This window comes from Saccoglossus kowalevskii, chromosome 10, assembly GCF_978046115.1.
Source record: "Saccoglossus kowalevskii chromosome 10, keSacKowa6.1, whole genome shotgun sequence".
Classification (NCBI taxonomy): domain Eukaryota; kingdom Metazoa; phylum Hemichordata; class Enteropneusta; family Harrimaniidae; genus Saccoglossus; species Saccoglossus kowalevskii.
Window position 1 is genome coordinate 11621731 of NC_140650.1, and position 21763 is coordinate 11643493.

Genomic DNA, 21763 nt, shown 5'->3' on the forward strand with positions numbered 1-21763 from the left:
ACATTTACTTACATTGGACTGCAAGTACACTAATTCATAGTACATTTACTTACATTGGACTGCAAGTACACTAATTCATAGTACATTTACTTACATTGGACTGCAAGTACACTAATTCATAGTACATTTACTTACATTGGACTGCAAGTACACTAATTCATAGTACATTTACTTACATTGGACTGCAAGTACACTAATTCATAGTACATTTACTTACATTGGACTGCAAGTACACTAATTCATAGTACATTTACTTACATTGGACTGCAAGTACACTAATTCATAGTACATTTACTTACATTGGACTGCAAGTACACTAATTCATAGTACATTTACTTACATTGGACTGCAAGTACACTAATTCATAGTACATTTACTTACATTGGACTGCAAGTACACTAATTCATAGTACATTTACTTACATTGGACTGCAAGTACACTAATTCATAGTACATTTACTTACATTGGACTGCAAGTACACTAATTCATAGTACATTTACTTACATTGGACTGCAAGTACACTAACCCATAGTACATTTACTTACATTGGACTGCAAGTACACTAATCCATAGTACATTTACTTACATTGGACTGCAAGTACACTAATTCATAGTACATTTACTTACATTGGACTGCAAGTACACTAATTCATAGTACATTTACTTACATTGGACTGCAAGTACACTAATTCATAGTACATTTACTTACATTGGACTGCAAGTACACTAATTCATAGTACATTTACTTACATTGGACTGCAAGTACACTAATTCATAGTACATTTACTTACATTGGACTGCAAGTACACTAATTCATTGTACATTTACTTACATTGGACTGCAAATACACTAATTCATAGTACATTTACTTACATTGGACTGCAAGTACACTAATTCATAGTACATTTACTTACATTGGACTGCAAGTACACTAATTCATAGTACATTTACTTACATTGGACTGCAAGTACACTAATTCATAGTACATTTACTTACATTTGACTGCAAGTACACTAATTCATAGTACATTTACTTACATTGGACTGCAAGTACACTAATTCATAGTACATTTACTTACATTGGACTGCAAGTACACTAATTCATAGTACATTTACTTACATTTGACTGCAAGTACACTAATTCATAGTACATTTACTTACATTTGACTGCAAGTACACTAATTCATAGTACATTTACTTACATTGGACTGCAAGTACACTAATTCATAGTACATTTACTTACATTGGACTGCAAGTACACTAATTCATAGTACATTTACTTACATTGGACTGCAAGTACACTAATTCATAGTACATTTACTTACATTGGACTGCAAGTACACTAATTCATAGTACATTTACTTACATTGGACTGCAAGTACACTAATTCATAGTACATTTACTTACATTGGACTGCAAGTACACTAATTCATAGTACATTTACTTACATTGGACTGCAAGTACACTAATTCATAGTACATTTACTTACATTGGACTGCAAGTACACTAATTCATAGTACATTTACTTACATTGGACTGCAAGTACACTAATTCATAGTACATTTACTTACATTGGACTGCAAGTACACTAATTCATAGTACATTTACTTACATTGGACTGCAAGTACACTAATTCATAGTACATTTACTTACATTGGACTGCAAGTACACTAATTCATAGTACATTTACTTACATTGGACTGCAAGTACACTAATTCATAGTACATTTACTTACATTGGACTGCAAGTACACTAATTCATAGTACATTTACTTACATTGGACTGCAAGTACACTAATTCATAGTACATTTACTTACATTGGACTGCAAGTACACTAATTCATAGTACATTTACTTACATTGGACTGCAAGTACACTAATTCATAGTACATTTACTTACATTGGACTGCAAGTACACTAATTCATAGTACATTTACTTACATTGGACTGCAAGTACACTAATTCATAGTACATTTACTTACATTGGACTGCAAGTACACTAATTCATAGTACATTTACTTACATTGGACTGCAAGTACACTAATCCATAGTACATTTACTTACATTGGACTGCAAGTACACTAATCCATAGTACATTTACTTACATTGGACTGCAAGTACACTAATTCATAGTACATTTACTTACATTGGACTGCAAGTACACTAATTCATAGTACATTTACTTACATTGGACTGCAAGTACACTAATTCATAGTACATTTACTTACATTGGACTGCAAGTACACTAATCCATAGTACATTTACTTACATTGGACTGCAAGTACACTAATTCATAGTACATTTACTTACATTGGACTGCAAGTACACTAATTCATAGTACATTTACTTACATTGGACTGCAAGTACACTAATTCATAGTACATTTACTTACATTGGACTGCAAGTACACTAATCCATAGTACATTTACTTACATTGGACTGCAAGTACACTAATTCATAGTACATTTACTTACATTGGACTGCAAGTACACTAATTCATAGTACATTTACTTACATTGGACTGCAAGTACACTAATTCATAGTACATTTACTTACATTGGACTGCAAGTACACTAATTCATAGTACATTTACTTACATTGGACTGCAAATACACTAATTCATAGTACATTTACTTACATTGGACTGCAAATACACCAATTCATAGTACATTTACTTACATTGGACTGCAAGTACACTAATTCATAGTACATTTACTTACATTGGACTGCAAATACACCAATTCATAGTACATTTACTTACATTGGACTGCAAGTACACTAATTCATAGTACATTTACTTACATTGGACTGCAAATACACTAATTCATAGTACATTTACTTACATTGGACTGCAAGTACACTAATTCATAGTACATTCTTGCATTGTCAAGATCAGCTTCTCTTGACATGGTGATATTAGTCAGATTTTGTTGGATACTGAAGATATTACGACACCTGCAGAAGAAGAAAATGATAGAATTAGTCTAAGAGCTAGTAATGAGAACATCAATTCTTAAAGACCTGTCTTGGTGCTACATTGCAGTTTATGATTCGGCAGTATTGAATCAAGATGGATAGGGCTGAGTATCAGAGATTGTCATCACCATTAAAACTAACATTCCATTCATTGTGTATTTCACATTCATCTGATTGTTTAACACATTTCACCACTTTTTTGCGAAAATGTGTCTGCACTTTTTTTCTTATATTCTTCAATATTTCTGGAAACAAACCCTAATTTTGGCGCCAACAGGCAAAATTGGAGTAAATTTTCAGTTTTTACTCAAAATATTTGGCTAATCTTCTGGAGGAAAGTGAAGGTCTATTTTTAAATTTGTGATGAAAAGAGGGAACTGGTGGAGAAAAGGTTAACTTACAATGTATGCATGTTCAAGTTTGAATAATAACTATATACCTAAGATATGGTAAAAAAATCAGATAGAAAGTCATAACATGACAAAATTGTGGCCCATTTTCAGTGTAAGTTCATGTGTGATAATCAAGGTATGTCAGTGATTGTCTATTTGTTGAAAAAAAAATGGCAACCAGTTGGCTATTTTGAATCAAATCTAAAAACAAAATGATATGCATCATTATGTTCAATGTGATCATCTTGATTTGCACCATAGAACAACTGCATGTTGAAACGTGTGATATGATGTATGATGTGAATTTTAAACATGATCGATCAAGTCATGTCATATGACCTCGAAACAGTATTCATTAAAACAAGTGATTAACATGACATAGTCCCAGTCATGCAATAATGAACAAAACTGAAATTAGTCAGCCATTTTGAATTACAAAAGTTTGATCTGAACTGGGTCCGATTGGTAGGAATAATTGATTTTGATTTTTGAATCATACAATAAATGCAAAGGTATTCCAATATGTAAGATGTATGTGTAAAGTATGATCATGTTTGGTCCAGACATGTCTGAGATATGAACCAAGGTGAAATTATATGTTCCAACTTTTGAACTTTTTAGAAACAGAAACTATTAACTGATAGTTATTGTATACTTAAAGTATGTCAATTAGGGAATAAAAGTCAATGACCTCAAGGCTGCCCATTAGCACTAGAAATTATTGAATGATAACAGGGAAAATGGGGATATGTACAATAATGGGTGAGGCACATTCAAGCTCATTAAAACGGGCAGTGAACATCCTGATTCAAGTCAAGTCAAGTTATCATGCAATATTTTGTAAATAATAAATTGTATGATAACAATTTATGTGGAGTAGGATGCTTAGAAAAAAAAAAGTCACTTGTTTTGTTAGCTACAAGTAGCACTTGAGATAGAAGATTCACAACAATATGCAAATTTTCAGTTGAATATTCTTGAAGTGAAAGAATAATGATGGGATTGCTGTTTATAAAAACTGTCCAAAAGTGGAAAAATATTGGATATTTCTGATTCATAGTAAATATTTATTTCTATTTGTGCATTACCCTTTAGCAGTGCTTGATTATTGCCCAATAACTAACTGGTCTGTACATTGTACCAATTTATCAATTACAACCCACTATTTCAATAATTTGCATCTCACCATATTTTATTACGGGAATTAATGCCTACTTCTAGTAAAAGTGGCAAAAAAGCAGCAGCAGTGTTAAGGTCTATCTAATTTCAACATTTGTAGTCACTAAATAATACTTACATCTTCTTGATTCCATTTTCATTCATTCTTTTAATATACTGCGAACCGTTGATTATAATGAAAGAAATCAAATGGCCAAGACCTTCCACTATATACCTGTCAAGTATTGAAAACCAATGATTATAATGAAAGAAATCAAATGGCCAAGACCTTCCACTATATACCTGTCAAGTATTGAAAACCAATGATTATAATGAAAGAAATCAAATGGCCAAGACCTTCCACTATATACCTGTCAAGTATTGAAAACCAATGATTATAATGAAAGAAATCAAATGGCCAAGACCTTCCACTATATACCTGTCAAGTATTGAAAACCAATGATTATAATGAAAGAAATCAAATGGCCAAGACCTTCCACTATATACCTGTCAAGTATTGAAAACCAATGATTATAATGAAAGAAATCAAATGGCCAAGACCTTCCACTATATACCTGTCAAGTATTGAAAACCAATGATTATAATGAAAGAAATCAAATGGCCAAGACCTTCCACTATATACCTGTCAAGTATTGAAAACCAATGATTATAATGAAAGAAATCAAATGGCCAAGACCTTCCACTATATACCTGTCAAGTATTGAAAACCAATGATTATAATGAAAGAAATCAAATGGCCAAGACCTTCCCCTATATACCTGTCAAGTATTGAAAACCAATGATTATAATAAAAGAAATCAAATGGCCAAGACCTTCCACTATATACCTGTCAAGTATTGAAAACCAATGATTATAATGAAAGAAATCAAATGGCCAAGACCTTCCACTATATACCTGTCAAGTATTGAAAACCAATGATTATAATGAAAGAAATCAAATGGCCAAGACCTTCCACTATATACCTGTCAAGTATTGAAAACCAATGATTATAATGAAAGAAATCAAATGGCCAAGACCTTCCACTATATACCTGTCAAGTATTGAAAACCAATGATTATAATGAAAGAAATCAAATGGCCAAGACCTTCCACTATATACCTGTCAAGTATTGAAAACCAATGATTATAATGAAAGAAATCAAATGGCCAAGACCTTCCACTATATACCTGTCAAGTATTGAAAACCAATGATTATAATGAAAGAAATCAAATGGCCAAGACCTTCCACTATATACCTGTCAAGTATTGAAAACCAATGATTATAATGAAAGAAATCAAATGGCCAAGACCTTCCATTATATACCTGTCAAGTATTGAAAACCAATGATTATAATGAAAGAAATCAAACGGCCAAGACCTTCCACTATATACCTGTCAAGTATTGAAAACCAATGATTATAATGAAAGAAATCAAATGGCCAAACCCTTCCACAATGTTTCTAAATTCAAATGTTTATTTCTGTCTCTGTTTAGCAATAAGCTGTGACCCTCTCAGACTTTATAATGCTTGTGATGAGTCAAAGTACTTACTGGAATTTATGCTGTTGTAAACTGCTGTTCAAAGCTTCTTCAATCGCAACTAAATCTTTATTAAGTTTGATAACGCTTGAATCAGCATCAGAAATGTCAGTGGACGAATGAAATGCGGTCTGTAAAATAAAATGAGATTTTTGAATACATGAAAGATAGTACCATGGCAACTTGTACCATGGTAACCAACTGGAAAATGCAGTATTTTACTTAAACCGCTCAGAGTGTATATATTGAAGGATAGTGACAAGATTTCGGTTCTGAAATCACATTCCATCTGGTCATAGTGCTCTGCAAAATCAAGGTTTACATTAATTAGAATGCATGAAGCAATAGTTATTTCATTATTTTCATAAGACGGCTAAATTAAATACACATGAACATGTAAAATAACAATAACTTTCCCTGCCCAGTGAAATTGCTCAAAGCATTAAAATAAACAAAATTAAATGTTAGTGAAAATAAATGCTTTTACAGTATTTTTTATTTCGGTCACACACATACAATCAATGTATGTATGTAGAATATTATAATTTTTATTTTAATTTAGGAGTTTGGGAATGCTAAGCATAATTCTCATCAGAAATTTGACAGGATAGCTTGTTTTAAACAGTCATGCAAATCTTCAAACTGACTGTCAAAAACAGATTATTCAAATCAAAGTGTTAATCCAAACTGTTAGTAACAAACTGAATTATCTTTTCAAGTCAGAAAATAGTGTACATAAGATATGTAAGCATGTAGGATTAACCTTTTCACCACCAGACTTTCTCATCCACATTTGTTTGCACTTTTTTTCATTATATTCTTTAATATTTCTGGAAATAAACCCTAATTTTGGAGCCAACAATTTTTACTCAAAAAATCTGGCTATTTTTGTCCCAATCTTCTGAAGGAAAGTGCAGACTATAAACAAAACTGTTTTGTGAATTTGTGATGAAATGAGAGAATTGGTTGTGAAAAAGTAAAGACATGTATACATAGTAAATGATGTACAGGTAACTCATTTATTGTCTTTTTTAATGTGGTATCAGGGGAAGAAAAAAAAATGTGTGGTTTCTATAACCTGAACTATTTTTTGCTGCCTGACCCTTAACTGTTTTTTGGCCATATTTGAGAATATCTTGCGAAATTGATGCAGGCTTTGAATATGTTTTTATAGACACTCATATTTACAAAAACAGTTCTTATATGCAAGGATAAAAAATTAAACACAGTTGTAATAAAGAAAAAACATATATAAATATATCGGTATATAAAAATTAAAAAAATCTCTACCTACCTGTTCTATTTTTGAAAAGATGTTACAGGAACTACAACAATTGTTGGCCTTATTTTCTTGCTACGCTATCAGCAACAATGCATTTCTGCTATTACCGTATATCAACAACAGACTGCAACACACACCTTGCATGTTTATGTAATAGATGGGCTTTCTCTCATGGAGTTAGTTTTCAAGGGTAACCTGGTACTCAAGTGCGAGTTCCAACAGTGTCTTACCTGCATAAGTACTGGCATAAGGTAATAAAAACAATGAACTCTTATTTCTAGGTGAAGCACAAGTAGAGAGGTTTCCGCCATATCTTGATATTCCCTGTTAAGACTGGATAAAGACTTTAATGTTGCCTCTGGTAACACAGGAATATCCTGGAACAAAAGAGAAATTAAGTATGATTATTGAAATGCAATGAGAATATATATTGTACCTGGAATTGAATGTGCACAGGAACAGTATGCAGAGTCAAAAGTTCCCAATCCTCATTTTCCCCATTACTAATACTGTAAAATAATTTACTTTTTTCTTGGAATTAATTTTCGCTATTTTCGCTGAAGAAATGATTTAGTGAAAATAAAATCCAGAGAATATACCTTTTTTCATATATTTTACATTCAACCATGTACAGACCTTGCAACAATGCAATGAGATGAATTTCCAAAAGATGTATTATTACTTGCAAATAAATTATCCGACCAAGAAGAGCCTCTAAGTTGAATTTTATTGTAGAGTTGCAGGGATCGAAATTAAAATCTATTCGCCTGTCAAAGACCAGCAGATTATAGCTGATAAGGTAATTAATTGCATATCACTGTGGATTTAGTCCCACAAGTATCAAATTGCTTCCAGAGTATACTTACACTTGGTCTATAATCAACAGACATAATAACAGCTGACGAATTAGATAATGTGCAATAAAACGACTGGATTTTACCTGCAAACCATTCCTTTGAAGATAAAAAGAAATACTTTTATCTGAATGCCAATCTAAGTAAGTTTACAAAACAAACAAAAACAATTTGTGAAAGTAGAATATGGTCAGGAAATCACAAATCAGACAACAAAAGATTCAAATATAATGTTGTAGCCATAGAAACTTACTAAACTTTCATGCAGATTGGCCAATGCCTTCAACACATTGACATCCAGCAGGACTTCATGCTTAGGGATTACTTTATCACCAAGGTTACCAATCAACAGTTCTGATTCCTGTGGGTAAATAACAGTTATTAAAATTATATTGTCAGTAAAACTGTGTTTTGACATGACAAGTAATATGTGCACTGCAATAAATGCAACAGCTACTGTAACAGTATTCACACAATATTCACTTCAGAGTTTTCAGCATCTAAGGGTGCCATGAAGTCACCAAATTGCTTGCAGGATTCTCTGTTTAAAGATCTAAAATAGGTTACATTACAAAATATTTATTCAACATGAAGCATTTTCCACTAAGATCAGCACACCGATTTTTTGCATTCAGTCTATCTCTTTTGAATTTATAAGACAACGGTTTTACTCGTGTTTATCACATTACTGCATCTCAGCAAACTTTGTACTGTGTACATTGCATTTGAAGCAGCATTTAACATTTTCACCACCAGACTTACTTGCCCAATTTTTTTTTGCACTTTTTTTTCTCATATTCTTCAATATTCTGGAAATGAACCCTAATTTTGGAGCCAACAGACTCAGTTTGAGTAAATTTTTAGTGTTTACTCAAAAAATTTGGCTATTTTTTCCCAATGTTCTGAAGGAATGTGCTGACTATGAATAGGACTATTTTGTGAATTTGTGATGGAATGAAAGAACTGGTGGTGAAAAGATTAAACAACAATGCATGACAGCACTTATTGTAGTCAAAACAAATAATAAACTAAGTCAATAGAAGGTACAATAACATCAACTTTCCAACAGTATAACTCTTGCTATAACTTTCAGATTTTATTTTTGACCAAATTACTCACAAATTTGCTGACAATGCAACTTTAAAGGAACATGAGCTCAAATGTTGCGAAGTATTTGAAACATTTTCATAATCTATGAAATATTGATTCATCCATAACCCACAGAGAATTAAATTGTAAATCAAATTTTACCTTGGTATTTCTAGCTCTAATATCATCCAAACTTTCCACCTCAATGTCATTTTTATCTTTTCTGTGTTTCTGTAGATTTGTCCAGTTTGGTAATGACCTCAATAATCTTGAAATGTCTTCGTCTTTAGCCCATGTTGCACTAATAATCCGCTTGTCTTCAGCTTCTGGTTGTACTATACCTACAATTTACAGAGAATAAAATGTTTAAAGCAAGAATGGCACCAAGAGTAAATATTCCCCCCCCCCCAAAAAAAAGGATGTCAGTTTGAAATCAGTGCCTCGCAATTTTTTTTTTTCAATTATGCATACCGGTAAAGTGCGCCAAATATGGTAAAATGTTTGTTTTCTGTTTCAAAGCATTATTTGATAAATGTCAAATGTAGAATGTCAATGTAGAACGTTACACATCAAGTGTCATATAGGGTCATCAATCATACTCAGACACATAGTAAAAAAACATGTATAGTGTCTTGCAAGGTACTTTTTTTATGTCTAGAAAAATTGACAATATTTTTAGTGGGTTTTCAATGAGGAAATGTGTATTCATTGTGGTCTATGGAAACCACTGCTAACATTTTATAGGTTTTTTTTAAAAAAAAAGTCTGACAGTAAACCAACAAATTTTACATACTGTGGACTACAAATTAAAAACAATAGCAAATGGATTTTGACACTAAATATTATTACTGCTATATGCACTAAATATGGGCACATGTAAAAAATCTCACGACCAGCATTTTACACTGAGGCGATGTATATCTTACCTCTGTAGGCATTATGACAAATGTCTTTGTATTCTTGCAATACTTTACAAATCATGTTGAGAAACTGATCAGCGTAGGCTGGCAATGATTGCATCAAATCACGTAAATCACTCACAGCATTCTCTACAGCAACAGTGCTCTGAAACGTTTGAAGAGAATATATAAATTTGGCCAGTCAGAAAACACTAAGTTGCTCCGTGGATTAAAATTTAAAATGTATTGCTTTTTTTGTTGGTGCTGTTACGAGATATGGAAATAAAGAAATCATTATTTTTCCATCTGGTTTATTTCTATATTTATGAACAAAATCTGTCTATGTACGACCGAGATCCAGATCTGAAACATTGAAACAATCACCATCATGGATCGGTTCACCAAATAAATAAATATGCATATGTACGACATGATGTATGATGTATGTATAAAGTTTGAATATGATCAGTCGGGCATGTCAAGATATAGCTTTGAAACAGGATTCATTAAAATAGTTAGCCATTTCGAATCCCATCTAAAAAACAAATATATATGCATGAAGGTCTCATAATGTCAGATGTTTGTACCACGATCAAGTGATGATTTTGATAAATTGTCAACACAAAAATAGCCACCATTCGGCCATCCTGAATTGGATCTTAAAACCAATGGATGTGCAGATGTATCTCACAATGAATGATGTTGAAATAGCTGTAAACAATTGTAGCAAATTTGACCCAATGCACAAATTAACAGAATCTTAATTTAGTAAAGTATCAACTATCTCACAGTGAGATTATACTTTTATGTTAAATTAGCTACATTTTGAATTAGTGAAATTACAGATTAGCTGAAATAACATACTAGCTAAAACGACACGTTTTACAGTAAATCATAGCTTATATCAACAGTCTGAACAAAACTGAAGAATGTACATTATAAAGTGTACCTGTAAAAGAGGTCTGGATACACCTAGGATTTTTTGTGCTTGGGCATCAATTAAAGTTCTCAAGCCTTCACCACCTACAATATAGAAACAGAATGAATTACGGGAAAAACATAGACATCTATTATGCAAATTAAGTATGTATACTGGCCTGATGCTTGATCTCCAAAAGGTCACACATCCTGGTATTTTCTTGAGATACAAATTACAATCAATGACAATTCTTTAATTAGCTTCACCAATAAATACAAGCAATTTTTAAAAATGAGTTGTAATACTAAAAACAATTAGCTTAGCACAACAATACTCCTAGAACGTAATAATAATAACTGATACAACACTCAGGCTGTATGCCTATTGTTGGTCAACACAATTGAATACCAGGAATAACCTAAGGCTTAAAGGGGTCAGAATGTACCAGGATGTGTGAACTTTAGGATCCATTTTCAAAAATTTTGTGAAATCAAAACTTTGACAAAATTTATTGACTTGAGTATTTTTATTTAAAATGAGCAACAGTACAGTGAATGCAGTGAAGGTATGATTTTTTTTTTTATTTAAAAAATTTATAAATGATGTTTTTATAAATTTCAAGTGATGGTTGAAAACAACTTGACCAATCGCAATGCCTTATCTGATGCATGGCATTAAAACAGCCAATAATGATGGAAACCTGCAAAGACTCGTGGGTAATGGATATTAGGATCATGACCTTACCCTTAGTCACAGCTTCTATTTTAGTGTTGATTTCACAATGAACTTGGCCTAGAAATATGTCTTTGATAAAATCTGATATAAATCCATGAAGCGTACAATGAGACCTGAAATAGAAATGCAATAAACACTGAAACCTACTCATTAAGCAAGAAGCCTGCACACTTGGGGGTGGAATGAAACTATCTACAATTTTTACATTGCAAAATGAACCAATATAATGATTTTGGATTGAAAAAAACTTCCCGAGGCTTATTTTGAAATAACACTGGTTATAAACACAGCTATAGTGGCAGTTATTGATTACTTCTCTTGTATGATGATATAGGGCAAAAACAATTTCATGACTGACAATGTACTTTTTGTTGTTCTCTAATTATTATTCATAACTATAAATCGCTGAGCAAACCAGATACTCTGATGTAACCATGACATTTTGGGTGTATCTGTAAAAGTACATACCCTGGTGAACATCCAATATTAGCCTCTATTTCTCGGATGAATAATCTTAATAGATTAAATATGGCTGTGATATTCTTAGCAGATGGATCGCATACAAATACAGGTTCATCTGTGTCCTGTTTCTCTGTATCCTAAAATAAATATAGTACACTATTGTAAGACTATTTGTAAATCATTATTTATGAATAACAAAAAGTACAGAATGAAATCATCCATCAGGTATTTATGCAAACAATGAATAATATATAAATATATATAATTACTATTACAATGTATTATAAATGTTGTATTCCTTTTGCTCTATAGACATACTGGGTAGTAGGTGTATCTGGTACCCTTGGCCCTTTTGCAGCAATGGGTAGTTGGTGTAACTGGTACTCCTTACACTTTGTCCATTTCGGTAGTTGGTGTATATTTGGTACCTCTGGCTCAGGTGAAAAATGTGAAAAAATAATGATTTTGGTGGCCGAGACCAGGACAGCAGTTTTTCTCAATGTGAAGCAAGAAACATTTTTATTTGGTTAATGCAGAGATGCTCAGTTTTCTTGAGATATATCTGTGCGACAGAGATACAATGTAGGACAGTGATCACTGCGTGTTCCAGTCACTAAATGATTAAAATACCTTTGATGACAATTAAGATAGCCACCATGTAAGCTACCCAACAGAGGGTAAAAATCTGACATTATAATCTTTCAACACAAATAATGAGAGGAATAGATTAAGATATGTTATTTGATACCTGAACAAACTTAGACTAAACTAAAAGTTAGAGTGAAGATGATGACATTTTACACTGTTTCCAGTGCTAATACTGTGAACCGCTTAATTTACCCTGATAGAAATATTTGTGATTTCAGGATTTTATTTCATTCAAGAAGACAAAATTTCATCAAAGTCACAGACGCTTTGCGTTGTAGGAATCTAGAAAAATGTTTTGCGTCGTAGAACTCTAGGAAAATGTTCACTGCTGCTTGTGATTTTTACTGACTTATGAAAAATTTTCTGTTGCAGAATTAAAGAGATTTACAGTATTTCAAACTATGTACTACCTACCAAGCCATAGAATCCAGGCTGTTTCTGTGATTTACAGTATTTCAAACTATGTACTACCTACCAAGCCATAGAATCCAGGCTGTTTCTGTGATTTACAGTATTTCAAACTATGTACTACCTACCAAGCCATAGAATCCAGGCTATTTCTGTGATTTACAGTATTTCAAACTATGTACTACCTACCAAGCCATAGAATCCAGGCTGTTTCTGTGATTTACAGTATTTCAAACTATGTACTACCTACCAAGCCATAGAATCCAGGCTATTTCTGTGATTTACAGTATTTCAAACTATGTACTACCTACCAAGCCATAGAATCCAGGCTGTTTCTGTGATTTACGGTATTTCAAACTATGTACCGGTACTACCTACCAAGCCATAGAATCCAGGCTGTTTCTGTGATTTACAATATTTCAAACTATGTTCTACCTACCAAGCCATAGAATCCAGGCTATTTCTGTGATTTACAGTATTTCAAACTATGTACTACCTACCAAGCCATAGAATCCAGGCTGTTTCTGTGATTTACAGTATTTCAAACTATGTACTACCTACCAAGCCATAGAATCCAGGCTGTTTCTGTGATTTACAGTATTTCAAACAATGTACTACCTACCAAGACATAGAATCCAGGCTGTTTCTGTGATTTACAGTATTTCAAACTACCGGTATGTACTACCTACCAAGCCATAGAATCCAGGCTGTTTCTGTTCTCTCAGGTAATTATTCATACTAATAGCATGTGATGACTGCTCAAACTTGAATAATGACATTTTGGGTCGTGTGTATCTCCTTTTTGAGAAGTAGGAACCAACATCAGTGCTACGGAAAAAAGAATACAGATTAATTATATCTGATTCAGTGAATCACGTAAAAAGAAAATGTCTTCAATAATACTACTTTTAAATATTTCAAACTGAAACAAGATACCCAATTGTGAGAGTAGTCGGCACCACACTGTAGTAGATAATATATAGTATTATATACTAAGCAGATGAAATATTTCAAAATTTGGGCAAAAAAGACCAGTTGTAGTATGAAGTTGATTATAAAAATCTTGCCTATTTATGAAAAATTTACCTAATTTTTTTTTTTTTTGCAATACTATCAAACTGTCATGCATACGGACTGGAAACGAATCTATTTATTGCCTTTATTATTTTTTTCCAGGCAACATAATTTTAACAAAAAATAAGTCATTGTTGTACACCTAACCAGCGGCATTAAAATTTCTTTTCAGTCTGCAATATATTCAATTCATCATACATGTACATACAGGATAATGAAGTGTATAGAGTGTGTATTATAAAAGTGAAACATTAGACTTACCTACTGGTGGTAGTAAATGTTGTAGGTGTTTGTTGTTTGGTTGCTGCAGTGTTCTTGACATCAAGGTAGTCACCTAGCAACATTTGTAGCTACAATTTAAACCAGCAACAGGTACAGGTGAAGAAATGTTGAATTAAATGCAAATACCTGATTTGCTCTATCAGTAGTGCATTCGCTTATGTAAATAGAGGTGTTTCTATGGTCACAATAAGACATATTTCAATGACGCAATATATAACAAATGCCATTTTTAGTTGATATGCATTGAACAAATACGGTACAAGAAATCCACCATGGCACATAAACACAAAGCTATGGCAAGTAGACAATTAACATATTTGCTCTATTAGAAGTAGAATAGAAATATACATATAAACCAAATGCATTTATAGTAGACTGGATTATTAAAATATAATGTCTTATAACCATAGACACATCTCTGTCATTTGCATAAGTGCATGCACTACTACTTGAGCAATAGGGTATTATACAATGTTCCACTCAGCATCACATGATTGCTTTCAACCAATCACAAGCCTTATCTTGCTAAAGATAGCATCACATGATTACTTTCAACCAATCACAAGCCTTATCTTGCTAAGGATAGCATCATGTGAGAACTTTCAACCAATCACAAGCATTAACTTGCTAAGGATAGCAACACATGATTACTTTCAACCAATCACAAGCCTTATCTTGCTAAGGATAACATCAGATGACTAATTTCAACCAATCACAAGGCTTATCATGCTAAGGATATCACATGATTACTAATCACAAGCATTAATTTGCTAAGGATAGCATCACATGATTACTTTCAACCAATAACAAGCATCAACTTGCTAAAGATAGCATTACCTGATTACTCTCAACCAATCACAAGCCTTATCTTGCTAAGGATAGCATCATGTGAGAACTTTCAACCAATCACAAGCATTAACTTGCTAAGGATAGCAACACATGATTACTTTCAACCAATCACAAGCCTTATCTTGCTAAGGATAACATCACATGATTACTTTCAACCAATCACAAGCATTAACTTGTTAATGATAGCATCACCTGATTACTTTCAACCAATCACAAGCATTAACTTGCTAAAGATAGCATCACATGATTACTTTCAACCAATCACAAGCCTTATTTTGCTAAGGATAGCATCACATGATTACTTTCAACCAATCACAAGCAATAACTTGCTAAAGATAACATCACATGACTACTTTCAACCAATCACAAGCCTTATCTTGCTAAGGATAGCATCACATGATTACTGTCAAACAATCACAAGGCTTATCTAGAAAAAACACCAAAAAAACAAACAAGAGACTTTATGCAAGTCAAACAATAATCTTAACTGTAGGTATTTATTGCAAAAGAGCATCAAAATATTGTTATTCCATTTATATTCATGAACACTAAAAACTGCAATATTGACATTATTACAAGTAGTGGTTTTGTTGCCACTACTATCATATTTCATACTCACTACAGCTTGTATTTTAGACCAGACTTCTTGCATGTCATAAAGCTGAAAATCTGTATTAACTTGAGAAGCAGAATTCTAAAAATAAACAACATTTGGATTAAAAACAGTAATTCAATCATAAATATATAATGCAAGCTCTGTGACAGAAATATTCTGTGTGAAATTTATAGATTTTTATATTCGTGTAATGATTTTGGTAGTTACCAGGTCCAATTTACGAAATACTAGGCGGTACAAATAAGGAAATAATTTAATAATTACTAATGGGCAGGAATTAACATCAGTTAACAAATTCACTCACACTGACAATTTAAAAATTGAAATATAAATTTCACACGAGAAAAATACTGTTTCAGAAGTATGTCAGATAGATTACATTTATCAATTTTGAATACAATATTCTGACTCTAGATTGAGTTGAGAGAGATGCACACTATATTTACACAATATAGATAATAAACATGCAGCCATATTATCTGGTAACAAAGGAATAGGTCTGACACATCCATTCAGTTAGACCAAGAAGACACTGGTTATATAGGGATAATAATGATAATTTTCATATTGAATATCACATTGGAGCATTCACAATGTTAGTTGACAACTAGGTGACCAGTATCATGGATATTATCAGATCATTTATTAAATGCAATTATACATAATATTTATTACAATAAGTCAGTGCAGAATTAAATTACATGAAGAAAAAAAAGCATAAGGATGCTGATTATTATTTACTATTTATCTAAGTGCAATTAATACAATTCTTAAAGCGATGTTTATTTGGGATTCCAATGTTAACCAGATATTAATAACACATGCAATCACTGAATGAAGGAGATGGATGCAGGAATACGTATAAGACCTATAGTGTAATAAATGTCATCTCTAACAACTCAATCACAGATGAATCAATTAGGCAGACTGAGAAAAAGATGTATATATATATATATATAGCATGAAATATGAGAGTTAGTTTTGTGACAGACCCCAACCTTTGAAGCAAGAGAGAAAACACTATTTCTACACACCATCATTTAACACACTACTATTCCAGCCAGTGTTTGTTAATAGCATTGCTATATCTGGGAGGCATAGTTTGTTGAACTATAGGTTGTCACCTGATTGGACAGTGCGTGGTGTTTGATTGTTGGCCCGCATGCACTTCTTACCTCTTCCATGGATCTCTTCTGAAATAGGGATGGTAGCATGGGAAGAGATTAAAGCACAGTCATTGTCACTACACATGCTAAACCTCTTTTATTGAAATTTTAGTAAAAAAATTCCATGTTTTCTCATTTTAGGATAATTTCTACATAAAGTCCAGGTTCAAAACATATCAAATCATACCTTACACAAGGTTTACCATTGTAGCAGACACACGTACATGTACATCCACTTTTTTTACACAATGACACAAGACACAATGACAGTAGAAAACACATACTGAGTCAAAAACATCTCTTAATAATACGTAGTGGTTGTGTCCAATATATGAGAACATAACATAAACAACAATGTGTTTATATATGGATAACTTGTGTACTGATTATAATCAACATAAACAACACAGGATCAATACGAAAACATGGCAAATATTCTGCATGCTAGAGGAGATAGATGCAGTGTCTAGTCAGACATAGTGTTATTATGAAATCTCAAACAACTTGATTATTCAAAAATTAAAATATAAAGCAACACAACCAATCAGTCTCATATCAATTTTAGTAACAATACATAAATTAACATTCATTCAACCTGTGACAAACAAGAAAATGTTCACAGCAGCTATGTTATATAGATTATCTATATCTACCCTGATTCGTTTCAGTGTGATAAGTGTAATCATATGAGTCGCTGCAACACAGTGGTAATCTTACCCTAATTTATTTCAGTGAGATAAGTGTAATCATATGAGTCGCTGCAACACAGCGGTAATCTACCCTAATTTGTTTCAGTGAGATAAGTGTAATCATATGAGCCACTGCAAGACAGCAGTAATCTACTCTGATTTGTTTCAGTGTGATAAGTGTAATCATATGAGTCGCTGCAACACCGGTTATCTACTCTGATTTGTTTCAGTGTGATAAGTGTAATCATATGAGTCGCTGCAACACCGGTTATCTACTCTAATTTGTTTCAGTGTGATAAGTGTAATCATACGAGTCGCTGCAACACAGCGGTTATCTAGTCTAATTTGTTTCAGTGAGATAAGTGTAATCATATGAGCCACTGCAACACAGTGGTAATCTTACCCTGATTTGTTTCAGTGTGATAAGTGTAATCATATGAGTCGCTGCAACACAGCGGTTATCTAGTCTAATTTGTTTCAGTGAGATAAGTGTAATCATATGAGTCGCTGCAACACAGTGGTAATCTTACCCTGATTCGTTTCAGTGTGATAAGTGTAATCATATGAGTCGCTGCAACACAGCGGTAATCTTACCCTAATTTGTTTCAGTGTGATAAGTGTTATCATATGAGTCGCTGCAACACAGCGGTTATCTAGTCTAATTTGTTTCAGTGAGATAAGTGTAATCATATGAGTCGCTGCAACACAGTGGTAATCTTACCCTGATTCGTTTCAGTGTGATAAGTGTAATCATATGAGTCGCTGCAACACAGCGGTAATCTTACCCTAATTTGTTTCAGTGTGATAAGTGTTATCATACGAGTCGCTGCAACACAGCGGTTATCTAGTCTAATTTGTTTCAGTGAGATAAGTGTAATCATACAAGTCGCTGCAACACAGTGGTTATCTAGTCTAATTTGTTTCAGTGAGATAAGTGTAATCATATGAGCCGCTGCAACACAGTGGTAATCTTACCCTGATTTGTGTCAGTGTGATAAGTGTAATCATATGAGCCACTGCAACACAGCGGTTATCTACCCTAATTTGTTTCAGTGAGATAAGTGTCATAATATGAGCCACTGCAACACAGCGGTTATCTATCCTAATTTGTTTCAGTGAGATAAGTGTCATAATATGAGCCACTGCAACACAGCGGTTATCTATCCTAATTTGTTTCAATGAGATAAGTGTCATAATATGAGCTGCTGCAACACAGCAGTTATCTACCTTAATTCGTTTCAGTGTGATAAGTGTAATCATACGAGTCGCTGCAACACAGCAGTTATTTACCTTAATTCGTTTCAGTGTAATAAGTGTCATCATATGAGCCACTGCAACACAGCGGTTATCTACCCTAATTTGTTTCAGTGTAATAAGTGTCATCATATGAGCCACTGCAACACAGCGGTTATCTATCCTAATTTGTTTCAGTGAGATAAGTGTCATAATATGAGCTGCTGCAACACAGTGGTAATCTACCTTAATTCGTTTCAGTGTAATAAGTGTCATCATATGAGCCACTGCAACACAGCGGTTATCTATCCTAATTTGTTTCAGTGAGATAAGTGTCATAATATGAGCTGCTGCAACACAGCAGTTATCTACCTTAATTTGTTTCAGTGAGATAAGTGTAATCATATGAGCCGCTGCAACACAGTGGTAATCTTACCCTGATTTGTGTCAGTGTGATAAGTGTAATCATATGAGCCACTGCAACACAGCGGTTATCTACCCTAATTTGTTTCAGTGAGATAAGTGTCATAATATGAGCCACTGCAACACAGCGGTTATCTATCCTAATTTGTTTCAGTGAGATAAGTGTCATAATATGAGCCACTGCAACACAGCGGTTATCTATCCTAATTTGTTTCAATGAGATAAGTGTCATAATATGAGCTGCTGCAACACAGCAGTTATCTACCTTAATTCGTTTCAGTGTGATAAGTGTAATCATACGAGTCGCTGCAACACAGCAGTTATTTACCTTAATTCGTTTCAGTGTAATAAGTGTCATCATATGAGCCACTGCAACACAGCGGTTATCTACCCTAATTTGTTTCAGTGTAATAAGTGTCATCATATGAGCCACTGCAACACAGCGGTTATCTATCCTAATTTGTTTCAGTGAGATAAGTGTCATAATATGAGCTGCTGCAACACAGTGGTAATCTACCTTAATTCGTTTCAGTGTAATAAGTGTCATCATATGAGCCACTGCAACACAGCGGTTATCTATCCTAATTTGTTTCAGTGAGATAAGTGTCATAATATGAGCTGCTGCAACACAGCAGTTATCTACCTTAATTTGTTTCAGTGAGATAAGTGTAATCATATGAGCCGCTGCAACACAGTGGTAATCTTACCCTGATTTGTGTCAGTGTGATAAGTGTAATCATATGAGCCACTGCAACACAGCGGTTATCTACCCTAATTTGTTTCAGTGAGATAAGTGTCATAATATGAGCCACTGCAACACAGCGGTTATCTATCCTAATTTGTTTCAGTGAGATAAGTGTCATAATATGAGCCACTGCAACACAGCGGTTATCTATCCTAATTTGTTTCAATGAGATAAGTGTCATAATATGAGCTGCTGCAACACAGCAGTTATCTACCTTAATTCGTTTCAGTGTGATAAGTGTAATCATACGAGTCGCTGCAACACAGCAGTTATTTACCTTAATTCGTTTCAGTGTAATAAGTGTCATCATATGAGCCACTGCAACACAGCGGTTATCTACCCTAATTTGTTTCAGTGTAATAAGTGTCATCATATGAGCCACTGCAACACAGCGGTTATCTATCCTAATTTGTTTCAGTGAGATAAGTGTCATAATATGAGCTGCTGCAACACAGTGGTAATCTACCTTAATTCGTTTCAGTGTAATAAGTGTCATCATATGAGCCACTGCAACACAGCGGTTATCTATCCTAATTTGTTTCAGTGAGATAAGTGTCATAATATGAGCTGCTGCAACACAGCAGTTATCTACCTTAATTCGTTTCAGTGCAGTAAGTGTAATCATATGAGCGGCTGCAACACAGCGAAATTTTTCAAATAAACATTCTAGTAACTCTTGCAATAGTTTGGGTTGGTCTTGTTTAGCAGTGGTCTCTTCTCGTTGGTTTCTCCTACGATTTAAAATAAAGGAAATCAACGATGTCAGAAGCATGTCATCAATCATTAGTCCTTTTGAATAACAATAGCATATGATGGTTACAGTATTAAGGTTGTTCACATGTATTTGGTCTATTAAATAGGGGTAACAAATTTAGCTTAAATTTCAAAATTATTGATTGAGACACAAGTTATTAACTTTTAATTGTTTTTATTGAGTTAAAATATGAGGATTCTTAAATGCTGATGTGAAGAAAAGTGATGTTCAGGAAACTACATTGTTTAAGGTTTTTCACAATCTGACACTATGATTTCAGTGAACAGGGTGCTATAAAACTGAAGTGTCAAAATAACACAGGTACTTGAGAACTTCCTGTGTATAACTCATCACAAGATTTCAACAAACAGGCACTCAGAAGCATAAAGATACATTAATATTCAATGATCTGTTGAAAATTCATTGTTTAATGATTGAGGCAATACCACCAATGTGAATCCATATAATTAGTGTTCCTTATGTTAGCCAATTTGAATCCATATACTGTAGAATACTTTATTTTCGCTTGGAATTTATTTTTGCTATTTTCACTGAAAGGGATGATTCCGTGAAA

At 33.2% G+C, this 21763-nt stretch overlaps 1 protein-coding gene across 3 annotated transcripts in view; it reads right to left on the minus strand.

The window, feature by feature from the left end:
* LOC102807944 (exocyst complex component 4-like) overlaps positions 1 to 21763 on the minus strand; it is a 36232-nt gene that overhangs the window by 3473 nt on the left and 10996 nt on the right. Inside the window, exons 10-25 of one of the 3 annotated variants that reach the window (XM_085504240.1) lie at positions 21028 to 21166; positions 17355 to 17372; positions 16183 to 16257; positions 14694 to 14782; positions 14048 to 14186; positions 12309 to 12439; positions 11850 to 11953; positions 11136 to 11209; positions 10214 to 10352; positions 9450 to 9628; positions 8452 to 8559; positions 8211 to 8297; positions 7575 to 7721; positions 6075 to 6193; positions 4664 to 4759; positions 2842 to 2953 (exon numbers count right to left, since the gene is read on the minus strand). In XM_085504240.1, coding sequence (XP_085360366.1) covers positions 2842 to 2953; positions 4664 to 4759; positions 6075 to 6193; positions 7575 to 7721; positions 8211 to 8297; positions 8452 to 8559; positions 9450 to 9628; positions 10214 to 10352; positions 11136 to 11209; positions 11850 to 11953; positions 12309 to 12439; positions 14048 to 14186; positions 14694 to 14782; positions 16183 to 16257; positions 17355 to 17372; positions 21028 to 21166 — 1756 coding nt within the window. Of the gene's footprint in view, positions 1 to 2841; positions 2954 to 4663; positions 4760 to 5445; positions 5780 to 6074; positions 6194 to 7574; positions 7722 to 8210; positions 8298 to 8451; positions 8560 to 9449; positions 9629 to 10213; positions 10353 to 11135; positions 11210 to 11849; positions 11954 to 12308; positions 12440 to 14047; positions 14187 to 14693; positions 14783 to 16182; positions 16258 to 17303; positions 17373 to 21027; positions 21167 to 21763 lie in introns of those variants that run through there. The other 2 variants (XM_085504239.1, XM_085504241.1) reach the window with 2 other exon arrangements.